At 58.7% G+C, this 15,216-nt stretch overlaps 1 protein-coding gene across 3 annotated transcripts; it reads right to left on the bottom strand.

The window, feature by feature from the left end:
* Positions 1–960: 960 nt before the first annotated feature.
* TSC22D4 (TSC22 domain family member 4) lies at positions 961–15,196 on the bottom strand. 3 transcript variants are annotated; one of them, XM_055090846.1, is made up of 6 exons: positions 14,879–15,012; positions 13,582–14,623; positions 11,115–11,281; positions 6,145–6,193; positions 3,177–3,503; positions 961–1,426 (listed from the first exon to the last, which is right to left on the bottom strand). In XM_055090846.1, the coding sequence occupies exons 2-6, from the start codon at positions 14,341–14,343 to the stop codon at positions 1,193–1,195; spliced, it is 1,539 nt and encodes a 512-aa protein (XP_054946821.1). In that variant the 5' UTR covers positions 14,344–14,623; positions 14,879–15,012; the 3' UTR covers positions 961–1,192. The 3 variants fall into 3 exon arrangements, with proteins under 3 accessions (XP_054946821.1, XP_007110690.1, XP_028354979.1); XM_007110628.4 differs by lacking the exons at positions 961–1,426; positions 3,177–3,503; positions 14,879–15,012 and adding exons at positions 5,028–5,708; positions 15,068–15,196; XM_028499178.2 differs by lacking the exons at positions 961–1,426; positions 3,177–3,503 and adding an exon at positions 5,028–5,708 and having other exon boundaries at positions 14,879–15,008.
* Positions 15,197–15,216: the final 20 nt, after the last annotated feature.

Genomic DNA, 15,216 nt, shown 5'->3' with positions numbered 1-15,216 from the left:
CAAACCATCCCTGCTGCTTTGCTCACGTCCACCGCCTCCCGCTCACACCTAACTTCTCGGTGAGCAAGACCCAGTAGCACAGCCGTCCCTCCCCCGCTCCCACGGCCTCTGCTGCCCCCAGGCTCGGGCGCGGCTGTCAACCCTTGCACCTTCCCCCACCTCCAAGCCCTGTGAATTCTAACATCCCCGAATTTTACCGTCTCGTGAAATATCCCTGCTTTTCCTTGGGGAGCCACCTCTGCGCCCTCGCGTGGCCCGGCAAGAGGGCAGGCTAAGGCGGAGAGGGGACTTGAGGCTCCACGGTCTCCCCTCGTGTTGCCCCCGCCCCCCCACCTCGCACCAGATCGCCACGGTCTCCCGCCGCTGCTCCCGCGGCGCCAGGCAGACACCCTCCCGCGCTCTCCGACCGCGACCCTGCTGGCGCCCGGCCCCGGCCCTCTGCGCCCAGCGGCCCAGTCTCACCGCCGGGAACCCTGGGAGACGTAGTTTTCGGCCACCCTCGGCAGGGGCGGGGCCCACAGTGCCTGATGCGTGTCCGCGTCCGCCAAGTGAGGGACCCTGACCCTCGCCATGGCCGGGCCCAAGAGCGCCAGAGAGGCAGGGCAGTGGACCAGCTGCGGAGGCGGAATTTCCAGCGAGGTCTCGTTCTCCGTAGGGCCCTGGACAAGTACCGTAACATCTGCAACAGTCTGTCTTGTAGGATTTCCAGCGAGCGCCCGGGCTCAGCACCTGGTACCCAGCATGTCCTCAATGAACCGGTGCCGATGAGACTATCGTTACTGGCCCGGCACAGTTGCCAAAGGCAATGCAGCCCCTAAAAGTGGGGGGGGGGCCCCTGCCCGCCACCACCCCCCGCCCCGTTACTCCCACACATATTTGGGCCGGCGCCCCAGGTGCCCCTCCCTATCCCACCCAAGTTCCCCTCAGTACCTCGGGCCATCCACAAACACACTCTACCTCTACTCAGAAATATCCGATATTTATTTCCCAACATTTTGATAATCTTTTACAAATTGAATAAAAGGAATGAAGGGGATTACGTGGGACCTCAGGCCAGGCCTTGGGGTCCCGATGAGAGGTGACGGTATGAAAACTTCTCCTCACCCACAACTCCTGGCCTGCTGCCCTAACCTCTCCTATCAACCTTACCTAAGAGTGAGGTGGGGGCTTTCTGAGGATGTGGGGTTCCCCCCTAGAGGGGACTCCGGGAATCCTGTTTCAAGCCCTGAACTGGGTCAGGTTGGGGACAGGTGTGGGCCCGGATATGGTGCCGTCGCCGCCTCTCCTGCCTGCGCGCCAGCTGCCGCAGTTGTTTCCGAACGGCCCACAGCACCAGGTACACTTCCTGCAGTATCTCAGTCCCTCTCGACTCCAAAGGGGACCCGGTCTTCATTTGGGAGGTGACTGAGGTAGAACTCACAGATGACTGTGAAAGAGAGAAGATGAGCACAGATGAACAGCTTGGTCTAGGGGGAAACCGCTGGTGGAACCACCTGCAGATAAAAGGCAAAGGCTTGTCTAATTCCACCTGCTCTGTCAAGCCTCAGCTTGGGCAACGCCTCCTCCAGGAAGCCTTCTCGGCCTGTCTCTACTCTTGTGTTCACCCTGTCATACCACATTTTATGCACTATTTGTTCCGCGGACTCATCTGTTTTCAATACCAGCATGCAAGCTCCTGGAAGACAGGGACCATGTCCGACCCACCTTTGAGTCCCTACTAGGGTTCCACGGAGAGTGCATTAAAATGAAGGCCAGAATGACACCCCCAACTCTGTCTCCAACCCAAAGCTCTCGCCTGACCTCCCGGCCTGTATATCCCACTGCCTCCTAGATGTCTCCCTGCAGATGTCCCTCTGACACTTCAACTCATCCTGTCCTAACGCCCTGAAGTCGTTACTTTCTCCCGTAAGTCGGCTCTCCTTCCAGTGAATGGCTCCAGCCTGTTTTCACATCTGTCTCTCCCTCGCCCCTCACCATCATGCAATCAACCATTTGGGACAACAATTCTACCTCTTAAATATCACTCCACTCCATTAACTTGTTCTACCTGATGCCTCTCTCCCGGCCCAGAATATTTTATTTTATTTTTGACCACACCGCACGGCTTGTGGGATCTCAGTTCCCTGACCAGGGAGTGAACCTGGGCCTCGGCAGTGAGAGAGTCAAGTCCTAACCACTGGACCGCCAAGGAATTCCCCAGGTGAACTTTCAAAAATTATTATTAATGCAGTAATACCTAATTCAAAACCAAAATAAATTGACTTGGTAGTGATCTAGACACTTCCTTTTTTAAATTAAAATTTTGACGGAGCTAATTGTAGGTTCACATGCACTTGTGAGAAATAATAGAGTACTTATACTCTACCTATTTTCCCCCTATAGTAAAATCTTTCAAAACTCTTGTAGTATCATAGAATATTGACATCAATACAATCGACTGATCTGAATTTATTCATATTTCTCCAGTTTTACTTGTATTCGTGTGTGTGTGTGTGTGTGTGTGTGTGTGTGTGTGTGTTGAATTCTTCCCAATTTTACATGATATGTGCAGGTTCATGTATCCAACTACCATAGTCAAGATACAGGAGATTTCCATTATTGCAAGGATCCTCATGTTGCCCTTTTATAACCAACCCACCTTCCCCGTCTCTCCCTCCATGCGCAGCCCCTGGCAACCACTAAACCACTAATTGGATCCCCACTTCTCTAATTTAGTTATTTCTGGAATGGTATATAGTATAAATGGAATCATACAATATATAACCTTTTGGGACTGGTTGTTTTCATGCAGCATAATTCCCTTGAGATCCATCCAAGTTGTTGCCTATATCAATAGTTTGTTCCTTTTTATGGCTGAGCAGTATCATTCCATGATATATCACAGTTTAACCACTCACCCATTGAAGGACATTTGGGTTGGTTTGGGCTCTTATGAATAAAGCTGCTATGAATATTCACGTACAGATTTTTGTGTGAACACAAAATTTCATTTATCTGGGATAAATGTCCAGGAGTACAATCACTGGGCCATATGATAACTGCATGTTTAGTTTTAAAAGAACTGACCACACTGTTTTTCCAGAGTGGCCACACCATTTTACATTCCCACCAGTGTGAATGAGTCATGGGGGATAGGAGGGGGGTGCTGCTGGGGACAAGGGGGACAAGGTGCTGACCTTCCAGCTGCACATCTGCCAGCCAGACTGCAGGGCGGAGACCATGAGCGTGGAGACAGATTTGATGACAGTCCGGGGCAGCTGCAACAGCGATCTCTGCCCATGGCCCGCCTCCACTGCAGCCCCGTCCGCGGTGGTCTTGGCCAACATGCAGGGGTCAGCCACCTTGGAGGACACATCCATCTTGGAGACCTTAGCCTCCTTGGGGGACTCAACCAACTTGAAAGTCTCAGACACCTTGGAAGTTTTCTCCACCCTCAACTCATTTTTCTTGGAGTCAGTGCGTTCTACGATGGTTGACTTAGCTTTGTGTTTCCAGAAGAAAACCTAAGAACCGAGACAGGGAGGGGAGAGACAGAAGAGAGGGGCAGAGCAAAAGATAACAGTCAGGAGAAGGGAAGGCCCAGAGGAGAAGGGGCCTCCTCCCCGGCTGTCCTGTCCCTCACCACCTCCCTCTCCGTCTTGTTTGGCCACAGGTAGCCAGGAGAGGAGGGAGGCCAGGTGAGGAAGTGCGGGTTTCTGTGACCTAGAGGTCATTGACCAGCACCTCCCACCCCAGCAGGGCAAGAGGAAGGGGCGATCTCTGAAACTCACCCAGCGACTAATCTTGCGCCAAATCCGTCGGAAGAACCTCATGACCGCAGCCATTTCTCCCGATACCCAAGCCCCAAGTAGGGGGCAGAACCAGCATTTAGTTCAGTGGCGGGGAGGACAGGCTGCAGGCCAGTGGCCGCCACCTCAGGGGTCTCTGGGGAGCCTCTGGCACAGCAGTGAAGAAAGAGAGAATCCAGGAGGAAAGATCCTCCCAGTGACTCATCCTAGGCCCTTCCTCCCCTCCCTGGGACAGGGAGAGGAGTCAAAGTGGATGAGAACCCAGAGGGAGGGAGAGTTCTAGCCCATTGTGAGAGCCTGCCTGGCCCGGACCCCAACCCCCAAGACCCTTCCAGGGTCCCCGGAGACAACGCCTGCGCCCTCGGCCCTCCTTCCCCCGAATCCAAGGAAGGCAAACTAACATTTGTTGAGCGCCTGGTACTCCTTGGGCATTTCCCATGTCTGATGTCATGTAACCCTCCCACAGGTAGGTATTATTGTCAGTACCATTTTACCCAGGAGGAAGCTGCGATTCAGAAAAACCAAATAACCTACCCAAGTCATAAATCTAGGGAGCCACAGGGCGGGGGAGTCCAAACCAGATCAGCCTCCAGGATCCCACTCTCAGCAGGTCCCCCCTAGCGGGGCCGGGGTTCTCCTGAAGTGGAGACTGCTGCTTTCCCCGCTTCCCCACTAGATGGGGTCCGTCTCCCTACCTGCCTCTTCCGCCTGGGCCGGAGCCGAGGCTGTCAGGGAGGGGCCTGCTCACCCCCAGAGCCCCATCCTCAGCCAGCTGGGGGTGGAGGCCACGGAGGCCGGCCAGGCCTGGCGAGGGCACCGTGTGCCCGGGGAGCCTGGCCCACACCCAGCGTTGAGACAAGGGGACCATTCAGGGCCCCCCGCCCCACCCCCAAGCAGCCACCCGGATCCAGCCCGCAGAGGGGACACGCTGGGAAGCTGGGGGTGGATCCTGCACAATCACCAAAGGCTCCATTGTTCTCCTGTCCCCCACCAGCACGTGGGCCGACGCCCCCCGCCCCCCGCTGCCCCCCCCACCTTGCCTCGCCTGCCCCTGGGTCCCAGGACCCAGGCCGCTGGCTCCCTTTTCCTTCCGCAGCTCCACTCTGAGCCACATTAAACCTCCGCAGTCTGGACAAGTTCTCCAGGGAAGCCCACAGCCTCAAGTTTTTCTCCCACAGGTGGAAACTACTGGTGCCGCTCCTGCATCTGGACACAAGCAATGAGATGCCAACCTCCAGGTTCAAGTTTCTTCGGATTTTTTAATTATAATTATTATTTTAACAACAACCTGAATCCCAGAACTTCCAGATACTTTCCGTACTCCCTCCCCTGGGCAGAGGAGAGGGGGGCACTCCAGGGAACAAGGTGGGGATGTCTGCCAGGCAGCCTCCAACAACCCCAAGCCATCTATTGCCGGGAGGGGGGGGGTCCCAGAACACTGACCCCCTAGGGAGGGAGGAGGGGGGCTCCATCTAACACCCTGTCCTGATGCCCTCCCTCCTCCATCAATGTCTAGGGATGCCCCAGCCCAGTCCCTGGGCACTATGGGGAGATCAAGGAAGGGCGGGGGACAGGCCACTTGTGAGCCTTCGACTCCCATCCCCGGGGATCAGGGGGCATTAAAGCTGCATAGGAAGAGGGGGCAGGCAGCTGGCTCAAGGCCTAGCAGCTGTGGCGGCCCCCAAAGGCACATTGTGAAGGAAGGGAGGCTCAGACTGAGGGCCCATTGGGCGCTGGGGGCCCCAGCCGCGGAAGCCCCGAGGAAGGCAGCTGGGCCAGCTGCTCGGGGCTGGCCAAGGCACGCAGCAGTCCGTTCTCCTGCTCCAGCGCGGCATTCCGCTCGGCCAGGTCCCGAATCTGCTCCTTCAGCACCTCCACCTCCTCCCGGACCGCAAACATGAGGTGGGACTTCACCAAGTCCTGGGGGTCCGGGGACAGGCAAAGCGTCAGGGGTCCCAGGCCACCCCAACCTCATCCCCTGCCCAGCGCCTTGAGGAGCCAGGAGTGGGAGGTCCTCCTGCTCCCAGATGATGGGGGACCACTGGGGAAGAAGTCAAACAGGGAGGGTGCAGCGGGGGGCGGTATTGGGATGGACAAGGATGCCGGACAGAGGCAAGGTCGGGGCTCAAAGACAGAGACGGGGGCCAGGAGCAGGCCAAGAAGCAAGGTGTGTCAAGGGTTCAGGAGGGGGCGAAGGACCCCAGGGAACCCAGCCGGGAGCAGGTCGAGGAGGGGAAGTCAGTATTCCCTAATAAGGAGGACAGCAGGGATGAAGCACTGGGCCGGCCAACGGAGGCAGGGGCCTGGGCATCAGCACATGAGCGGGACCTGCTGGGACCAAGATGGCTTCTCTTACCATGGCTTGTTCGATCTTGTTGTCAATGCCAACCAGGCTTCCGGAGCCACTGGAGAGACACAGGGAGACGAGAGGTAAGGAGGAGGAGCAGGTGCCAAGCCAGGTGTCTGGACACCCCAGGCTGCTGCCTTCCAGGTGCTTCTCAGCGCAGGCTCTGGCCTCCTCCACAAGCCCCATTTGCCGCAGCCTCCCACCCACACCCCGCCTGTACCTGTGACAGTAGAGAATCAGGGAGAGGAGGGTTTTGTCCATCCCCCGGCGGGGTGAGGGCCGCTGCCCGGGCCCTCCCAGGCCCCGGTGGGGTGGGGGTCCAGATGCCCCTCGGATGGGGGATGCTCCCCGAGGGGAACAGGGAGAGGAGACACAGCCCCTCTTCCGGGGAGGCCCCGGAGCCATCCCCACCACTCGGGTCTCATACGAGGAAACGAGGGACTTGACTGAGACCCCTGGCTGGGCCATCCCCAAGGGGAAAGAATCCCTGGGCCTCCCCAGAGGGAGAGAGCTGTATCATAAGGACTGCCTGGGGGGCTCAAAGCCCCCCGGGCAGAGCAGAGTCTGGCTGGTGCCAGGCAGGCAGAAAGGAGACAGTGCCTAGGGGGTGCTGGCCTGAAAGCTATATACCACTCCCCAGGGCAAAGCCTGGCTGCTATTGGCTCCTCAGGGACACGGGGACCCCCTCCCGCCGGCTCCATGGTGGGCGGGAATTCCCAGACACGGTCAGTGCCAGTGTCCCCTTCTCACCCTGGCACCAATCCCAGAGCGGAGGGGAGGGGGGCCGGCTGAGGACAGTCAGCCGGGGGGCCGAGTCAGGGAAGGGGCTGCAGGGCCAGAGGCCTGGGGCAGGGAAGGGTGTGAAGGGTGAGGGACAGCCTGGCCCTGGGAGCCCTCTTCCCACCTCTGACCCCATCCTGCCCCCTCTGGGTGAACACTGGCCTCCCTCAAGGCCTCAGCTGCTCTCAGGCGGGAGGTAAGAAAGGGAGTGAAGGCGATGGGGTGGGGTGTGTTTCTGATATGCTTGTGGTCTTCCTTGGATTATGAGCACCTCCCTGAAACACGAAGCCCACATCAGGGATGACCCCTGGGGCCTAGCCAGAGAGTTCCCCTCCTCCCACATGACGGTGAGGAGGAATGGGAAAGTTACCATGGCAACAGAAACATAGCCTGAAAGACGAGTACAGCCTATGGACCTGGGACCCGAGTCTGGTGTCTGGGATCTTGGAGGGGGCGAGGGCATAAGGAGAGGTGAGAAAGTGAGGCTGGAGGTGGGATACTGGGAATAGGTGCAGGCGCTTTGAAGAGTCCTGGGAACGGAAGACAGGGAGGGGAGAGCAGGTCTGGCTGCAGTTTATTAAGTGGCCACCAGAGGTCGACTCAGGCCTGGCTCCAGGGTCCCCAGGCCCAGGCTTTGGGTCCCAGAACCTGCACCGTCCTTTGCACCCTGTCCTCTCCTCCAAAGCTCCCTCTCCCCACCACTCAGGCCCCAGGCTCCTCCCTCACCCTGCGGCTCACCACCCACACCTGTCCAGCTTCTGCCTCAGCTGCCTCGGTCCCGGGGCCAGCCCTCCACCTATGCCTCCCAGTACCGCAGGATCACCAGTCCTGACCTCCAGCCCCCAGTTTCGCCCCTCTCGGGGAAGGTGGCCCCAACATGCTGCCTCCCTCACCCTTGTGCTCCCTTGTCCAGCCCTCTCTCCTGGTTGTCAGTTCCAACTTGCTTTCCTGGCGGGGGGAATTAGCGCTCAATCCAAGGTGACCCTTGGATGAGGCCCTGCAGCCAGGAAGGGAGCACGAGGGCACTGGGAATTTTCCATTTCCCATCCAAGCTCTGGGTGCAGAAGGCGCTGACAGGTGGAGTAACCGCGAGGGTGACCAGGCCTGAGAGAGCAGGACAGGATGGGGTGGGGGAGGACACCTGGGACTCCTGGGGGTGGGGGGAGGAAACAAGTTTGAGAGCAGAGGGAGGCCAGCCAGCGGGAGCGCCAAAGCAGTTTTCAAGCTATTTCAAACCGAGACACCTGGGTGGAGACTGGGCCACCACAGAACTCTCCCCCGCACCACTGGTACACACAGGCACACAGAAACCAAAGAGGGGCAGATTCCCAGGAAAATGAACACTGGCCTTGCTTGGCGAACACTCAGTAAAGATGCCAAGTAAGTTGCTCCTTCTTGCCAGAAATAAAGGAATAATACAACAATAAACATTTGTCGGCTGATAGATGATTATCTCCTGTTTGCCTAGCGCTGGAGAGTTTCTGACGGCACTTTCCACTGGCACATTCTAATATTAACACTTCAAGGGACCAGGACTCTGGCAACCCAGGCCCTCCCTTTGAGAACCCCTGAGGAGAAGGACTGGAATCCCTGAGCAGGGTCAGGAGTGGGAAGCTTGGGGTTGACAAGATGGGATCAGCCTTCACCACAAGCCCCCAAAGCAACTTTGTATGAGTCAGAATAAAATTTTCAAGACTTACTGTCATCTTCTCGAAAACTGTCATGACTTCAAGTGTCAACAGTGACTTCAAATGTGAGTGGCGCCCCCTGGAGTTGTGCAGAGCACGACATGCACACCTGGGGACTCTGGCCCTGCAGGACTCTTAGGTCCGGGGGCAAGGACAGCTGTAGAGGCTGGCCTTCCTTTCTGAAGGTCAAATGAAACAGCCTCAAAATGAGAATCAGATGAAGAAACGGGACATCTGGGAGAGGTGGGGAGGTTCTGAGGCCGGGGACAAGGGCCAGCCCTGCTCCCTCACCGTGTTTTGATGAGCCCCCAGGAGCCTGGCTGCCCCGCCTACACTCCCTCCTGGATCTGTTGCGGGGGGGTGGGGGGAGGATGGCTCTTTGCCCAGATTGGGAGAGCTGTCCCTGCCTCTGTCCTGGAGAGAAAGGGCATCCCAGAGATGTTTGCTTCCTCCTCTTCTCTTGGGACACAGGCATTCCAGTAGGAGAGGGGAGAGAAAGTGGCTCTGGGGTCCGACCCGGGCTCCAACAGCAGTCCTGCCACTTACTAGCTGGTGACAGTGGGCAAGTTTCTAAAAACCTTCCTCCTGTCTGTTTCTTCATCTGGAAAGTGGGGATCATGGAGTTGCTCTCAGAATTATGTGAGATAAGAGGTAACATCTGACCCCAAGGAAGCACTGGATAAACATATCTTTTCTTTCCTGAGTTCCTGGAATTCATTCCCTGTAATGCCTGGATCCCACATGCTGGCCATCTACCCACCTATGCAACCATCCCCCCACTTATTCAAGTACCCTTCCAACTGCCAGGCCCTGATGGGGGCATGAATTCACCATGTACCCTCTGTTCTCCCATCCCCAGATTTAGGATTGGTCAGGCATCCCCAACTCCCCATCTGGGATCCAGGCACTTAATACCCCAGCCCACTTTCCCTCTCAAAAGGGAGGTCCCATGCCACTCAGACCCTGTTCTGCCAGCTCCCGGCACACCAGAGAGGTGAGGTGGGGGCTACACGCCCCATTCCAGGGGGCCAAGGAGGTGGCCCAGCCCAAACACGCTGGCCCAGCAGGGTGGAGCACGAGGGGTTGGGCCTGAGCCCCAGAGGCTTGGAGCTCAGCAGAGTAAAGTGGAGGCTGGGAGGCGGACCGGTCAGACTGGGGTGTTTGAGGGGGTGGGACAGAGGGAGGAGGGGAGGGAGGGGACAAGCCAAAAGAATAGAGTTCAGGAGGCTTCTAGAGGCAGAACTCTCTAAGAGAAAACTGGAAGCTGGCCTCTCAAATCAACAGGGGTGGGGGAGGGACAGGGAGCCCTCCGTGCCAGGGAACCTCCCAAGTGGGAGGGGGAGCGGGTGGGAAGCGCTGAGAATAGCAGCGATGGGGGCAGGTGACTCTCCCGGGCCTGGCCGACCTCACACCTCACACATTCCTTAGAGCAGGGAGCTCAGATGCGGCCCTGCCCAGCCCTGCTCTGTCCCTCATTCTCCAAGCGCCTCCACCAGGCCCCTCGGCCCTCCATCCCACCGGCCCCTATCCCCCCTTCTCTTTCCTCTCTGGCCGCCCCCAAGGCCTCAGTGCCTGACTGGAGATTGGGGGGGGGGGTCGCCACGTGACTGGAAGGCAGGAAGGAGAGACTCCGCTGAAATAAGTCCCCCGCTTCCCACTAAGCCCCGCCCCCTAGTGCCTTCCAAACAGGAAGTCCCTCCCCCAGGCTTCGAACCGGAAGTCCCACTCCTCCCTCCAAAATAAAAGTGGCGACTCCCTGGCCCCTCTCCTGGGTTCGTATCAGTCCACAGCCAGAAGGGAACAGCTTGGCCATCTGACTCGCGATTTTGTTCCTCCCCTTTCAGCTTGCTGACTTTGCTACATTGAAACCTGGCCCTCAAAACAGGAAGTTCTGCCCACGGTGCCATGAACAGGACATTCTCCCCTGAAGGGCAAACCCCAGGAGATCCTGCTCTCCTGTGCCTTCCCTGTGACCGACAGCCAGCCTCTCCACGGCTTTGGCTTGGCCTTGGCCTCCGGGGAGTGCTCAGCCCCCATGGTGATCCTAGCACAGAGAACCCAACGTTAGGGACATGCTTTCTTGGTAGCAGAGGTCCCAGGATCCTAAAGTAGTCTGCGTGGACTCTGCAGGAGTCCCATTCCCCTCGGTAGGCAGAGGGAGAACTGGGAGGAGACCGACTCCCTATTCTGGTCTCCTGAACATTTGCCAGTAAATTCTTAGAGTTGGCCAGATGATCGCTAAATCTGCAAGAGCTCTGGAATTTGACAACAATGACTCCCTTCAAACTCTAAAAAAGTCTACCATTTGACAGTCCTAAGCCAGGGAGTCCCACCCAGCTCTCTCCACAGAGAGGGAGTAGGTCTCAAAGCAGCTTTGCCCAGTGTGTTATGCCCAGGCCAGGCTTCTCAGTTTAAGAGATCCTCCCCAAGTTCAAGTAGGGGGAAGGACACCTACCAGGCAGTTTCACTCAGCTTTCCCAGGTGCAGGGTGGGGAACCGGAGCCCACCTACCTATCGTCGTCACTGTCCAGGTGGCCACTGATGGCCAGCATGGAGCGGGCGAAGCTGAGGCTCTGGGCAGCCGCTGTTCCAAAGGGGTCTGGAGACTTGTGAACCAGACTGGCATCGGGGAAGAAGTAGAGGGCTGGGGAGCTGGGGCGAGAGTCGAGCGGGGTCACCTGGAGACAGACAGGTGGGAACTGTCACACTGAGTGAAAAAAAGGATCCAGCCACCTTACAACTTGCCGAGTAGTCTTCCTCCCTCCCCAGCTCTCCCCACACACCCCCTGTCTTCTGAAGACAAGGGACCCAGGCATCCTGCCCCCGCAGCCCCTCTTTCCCGCGGCTCTGGGGAAGGAGGTACTAGAGACAAGGGAAACAGCACCCATCCTGAGAACTGGGTGAGTGGCTTCCAAAAAGTGGCTCATGGGGTATCGGAGAGGAGCTCTGGTCTGCACTCCAGTACTCTTCCACCACCTGAACTAGGACCCCTAATCAGAGGCCAGTCAGAGACGGTGCCTTCTGTTACCTGACTTCTTAAGGAGGCTCAAATGTCACTTCCTCAGAGAGGCATTTCTCCATCCTGTGACTCGTGAATTCCACTGAACTGTTCTATTTTTTTTTATAGCCCCTAATATTATCTGAAATTAAAGTATTTTTGCCTCCCTGCTGCTGGAAGGTAAGCTCCAGAGGGCAGAGCTTGTAGCTTGTTCAATAGCCATTTGTAGAATGAATGAATCCTCAGAAACTGGTCCTCCACCTCCTCCCCGCTCCTCCCTCCTCTACCCATCCTAGCCTCTCCTCTCAAACTTCTAGGGACTCAGGTGAAGTTCTGCTCCTGAGCTTGGCTCTTGGGGGTTGGGGACCGGGGAGCAGTTACGGAGATGGAGAGAGACGGAGCCTGGGCGTGGACCCACACAGCCCAACAGGCGCTAGGGGTGGCTGCAAAAGGGCGGGGGCCACAGGAACAAGACGCCTCTGTGAGGCCCCAGGAGGCCCCAGCTTCTCGGAAAAAACCAAGAACAGAGAGTCCAGCGTGGCTGGCGGGACAGAACAGAGGAAGGGGGCCCAGGTGGTGCCCCCGGCCCTCCTCCAGGCCCCTGATAGAGGCAACCCGGGGAGAAGAGGCATGGGGGAGTGTAGGAGGAAGACAAACTTTGGGGCAGGGAAACAGCAGCAGAGGCAGGGGCACAGGAAGGAATCAGGATGTGGGGGAAGGAAAGGGAACTGGGGGCACAGAGGGGAGAGGGGCAGGATCTGTGGGCCTAAGGGAAGCTCAGGCAGGGCTTAAGGATAGAGAGAGCTGAGGCTGGGGGCAAAGGGAGCTTGCTTTGGAAGAGTGTGTGGACAGGGACCAGTAAAGGAAACGCATCTTCTCCCCTGGGGTAGGAACTGAATGAAAGAACTCAAGAAAAGTGGGGGGTGGCATGAGAGACGTGAGTTTGAGGCCAGGAGGGGATGGGGGGAGCCGGTCCTGACCGGTCCTGACAAGGCCCAGACACACAGTCTCAGGTTATTTTTATACTGTGGTTTGTGCCCAAGGCCAGGAAGGGGAAAAGTTCTCACCCTCACACTACCTGCCTTTCCTCCTGCATCCAACGTGTTATTTTCTCCTTCAGGACAGACACATCCAACATCCCTTGCTGCCCACCCCCCACCCCAAGGACCCAGGCATCCTGCCCCCCAGGCCGGACTTGTTCCTCTTTTGGAGGCAGGAAGCAGAATGAGCAAAGGATTTAACTCTTTCTCCGCTGCTCCCCACCTCTCTCCCGCTGCGTGGTGGCCACCCCCAGCGATTGATCCTGGAGAGACCCAGCCGCAGGGAACTGAGACTGACAACTGGGGGTAGAAAGGACAAACCAGCCAACGTCCCGTCCTTGTAATGGGTTCCCTCACCCCCACCCAATTCTTCAATGTCTTGGAGAAGTTTGTCTTGGGACAAAGCTGGAGGTGGGGCTGGGAGGGTGGTGAGTGGAAAGAAGACCCCCCCACACCCAACTGGAGATGGGACTGCAAAGGAGAGATTTACAGTGGAATGCCTACTTTCTGTCCTTCCTTCCCAAGCCCAGCAGGCCCAACTACCCCAGCCCGGCCTGGGGCCTCCACCCTCAGTGCGTGAAGAAGCGAGACCAAGACAGAAGGTGAAGGCCAAAGTGAGGCGGTCACATCTCCATGATGGAGAGACAGGACTGGGCTACCTGGAGATGGAGACTCGGGCCAAAGGCAACAAATGAAAGAGCAAAGAGAAAGAAAGTGCAGAACGTGGGGAAGAGGGAGCTAAGAGAGAAAACAAGGGCCATGTGAGGAGCAGGAATGGACTTCCAAGTGAGAGGGCAGGAAGAAAAAAGACAGGGCTGTCTGATGTGACGGACAGGTGACAATGGAGCGGGGAGAGGTCAGTGTGGAAGTGGGGGCCAAGGTCGAAATGGACAAGCACCACCCCTCAGTTGTCTCCCCCAACCCTGAACCCAGCTCTTACCTGCCCCATCTCCTCTGGAGCAACCAACTCCATCCTCAGCCGCAGAGCTCCATCCTTCGCACGCGACAGTGGAGGGGTCCCCGCTGTTGAGCCCCCTGCTTCCACTTCCACCCTCAAAGAGGGCAGGGGCGTGGCAGCCCGGGAAATGCCCGCGCTATCCCCCGTCCCGGCCTCTGGGGGGCGCTGCTGGGGCAGGGAGGCTGACAGGGGGGTTGTCTCCAACTTGGCCTTGCCGGGCACTGCCAGCTGGCCCAGCCCCCCGGTGAAGGAGCGGGCCTGAGGTCCAGGGGAGGTGGGGGGCGGGCGGAGCCAGGAGGTGGGGCCCTGAGACAGGCCTGACTGTGGGGTAGGGGCGGCCAGGCCCAAGCTGGCCAGCTCCAACCTGGAATCCAAAGACCTGCCCCCGTTGCCCCCTGAGGCCCCTCGAATCCCTTCCAGGAGCCGGCCAAAGCTAGGAGGCTCCAGGTCTCTCTCGTAAACATCCACACATGTCCAACGGCCTCGGCGATAAGGCTCTCCCAGGCCTTGGGGCAGCTTCACCACCCGGAAACGGGAGGCGGGGGCCCCAGGCGGTGGGGAGCCATTCCGGGGGGTGCCCTTGCCCCCTGGCTCGGGGTTGGGCTCCTCATTGGGCAGGCGGGGCGGGGGCCCAGTGGGGGCCGGCAGGGCAGGGGTATCTGGACCCCCTGGGCTCCCCGGACCCTCGTAGTCCGTGGTGACGCTGGTGATTTGGAAACTACTCTTCTTCTTGCCCCCACTCATGGTCCCTGGGGCTCAGGACTGGGCCAAGGTGGGCAGGGGGGCGGTGGTGGCTCTTCGAGGGGCTCAGGCACCCCTGGAACAGGGGGGCCACATGGTGGGGACATCAGGGCCCCTGGGAATGTCTGGGTCCGACATGGCAGAACGGCCTTACGGGAACGGGGGGTGCCTGGTTGGTGAAGGGAGAACAGGGTAGGGGAGGCGGCGGGAGCTGGGGGGGCAGGGGCAGGTTTTTCCTGCTGCTGTCGCTGCCACCGCCGAACTCCAGAGCTGTGTTTGCAAACTGGAAAGAGAGAGAGACAGAGAGAGAGAGACAGAGAGAGACAGAGAGAGAATGTGTGAGAAAGCAGTGGGCAGGCCACCTCCGGGGCTTCCTCTCTGGGGAGCGGAATGCGGGGAGGAAGGGGAAACCGCCAGAGACAAAGAGACAGAAATGACAGAGACCAGAGCAGAGGGCACAGATCCGGGCGGGCGCAGAGAGCAGGAAGAGGCGGCCCAGACCCAAAGTTGGGCATTTCTCGCAGGGATTCAAACTCACGGGACCCAAGTCGTCCCAAGTGCAAGGGCTCCAAGGCCTGGGTGAACAGGAGTGAAGCCGCTCCTCAGCCCGGCCAGGCCGCCGGGAGGCCTGTGCTGGGCCACCGAGGGCCCCCGCACCCCAGCTCCCCCATCCCTGAGGCAGGCCCTGCCCCGCCGCCCCGGAGCCCCGCCCAACCCAGAGCCCTACCTCTCGGCCGCGGCCACCGAGCTGGGCCGGGGGTCCCGGCCGCCTAAGATGTTGGGTTGTCCCTTCCCCGGGGCCTCCTGGCCCCAGCAGCTCGGGGGCGCTGGCGGCAATCAGAGGCTGGCCGGTCCTCTTCGGGGGCCGCACCTCGC

Source organism: Physeter macrocephalus, chromosome 14, assembly GCF_002837175.3.
Source record: "Physeter macrocephalus isolate SW-GA chromosome 14, ASM283717v5, whole genome shotgun sequence".
Classification (NCBI taxonomy): domain Eukaryota; kingdom Metazoa; phylum Chordata; class Mammalia; order Artiodactyla; family Physeteridae; genus Physeter; species Physeter macrocephalus.
This window is presented reverse-complemented; position numbering and strand designations above follow the sequence as displayed.

Excerpts from the sequence above, each read along its gene's own strand:
- TSC22D4 (XM_055090846.1), bottom strand. The coding sequence starts at position 14,343 with ATGAGTGGGGGCAAGAAGAAGAGTAGTTTCCAAATCACCAGCGTCACC. Across the intron at positions 6,194-11,114 it reads CTGGACAGTGACGACGATAG|TGGCTCCGGAAGCCTGGTTG; the intron begins GTAGGTGGGCTC and ends GTGTCTCTCCAG. Across the intron at positions 1,427-3,176 it reads GGCAGATGTGCAGCTGGAAG|TCATCTGTGAGTTCTACCTC; the intron begins GTCAGCACCTTG and ends TCTCTTTCACAG.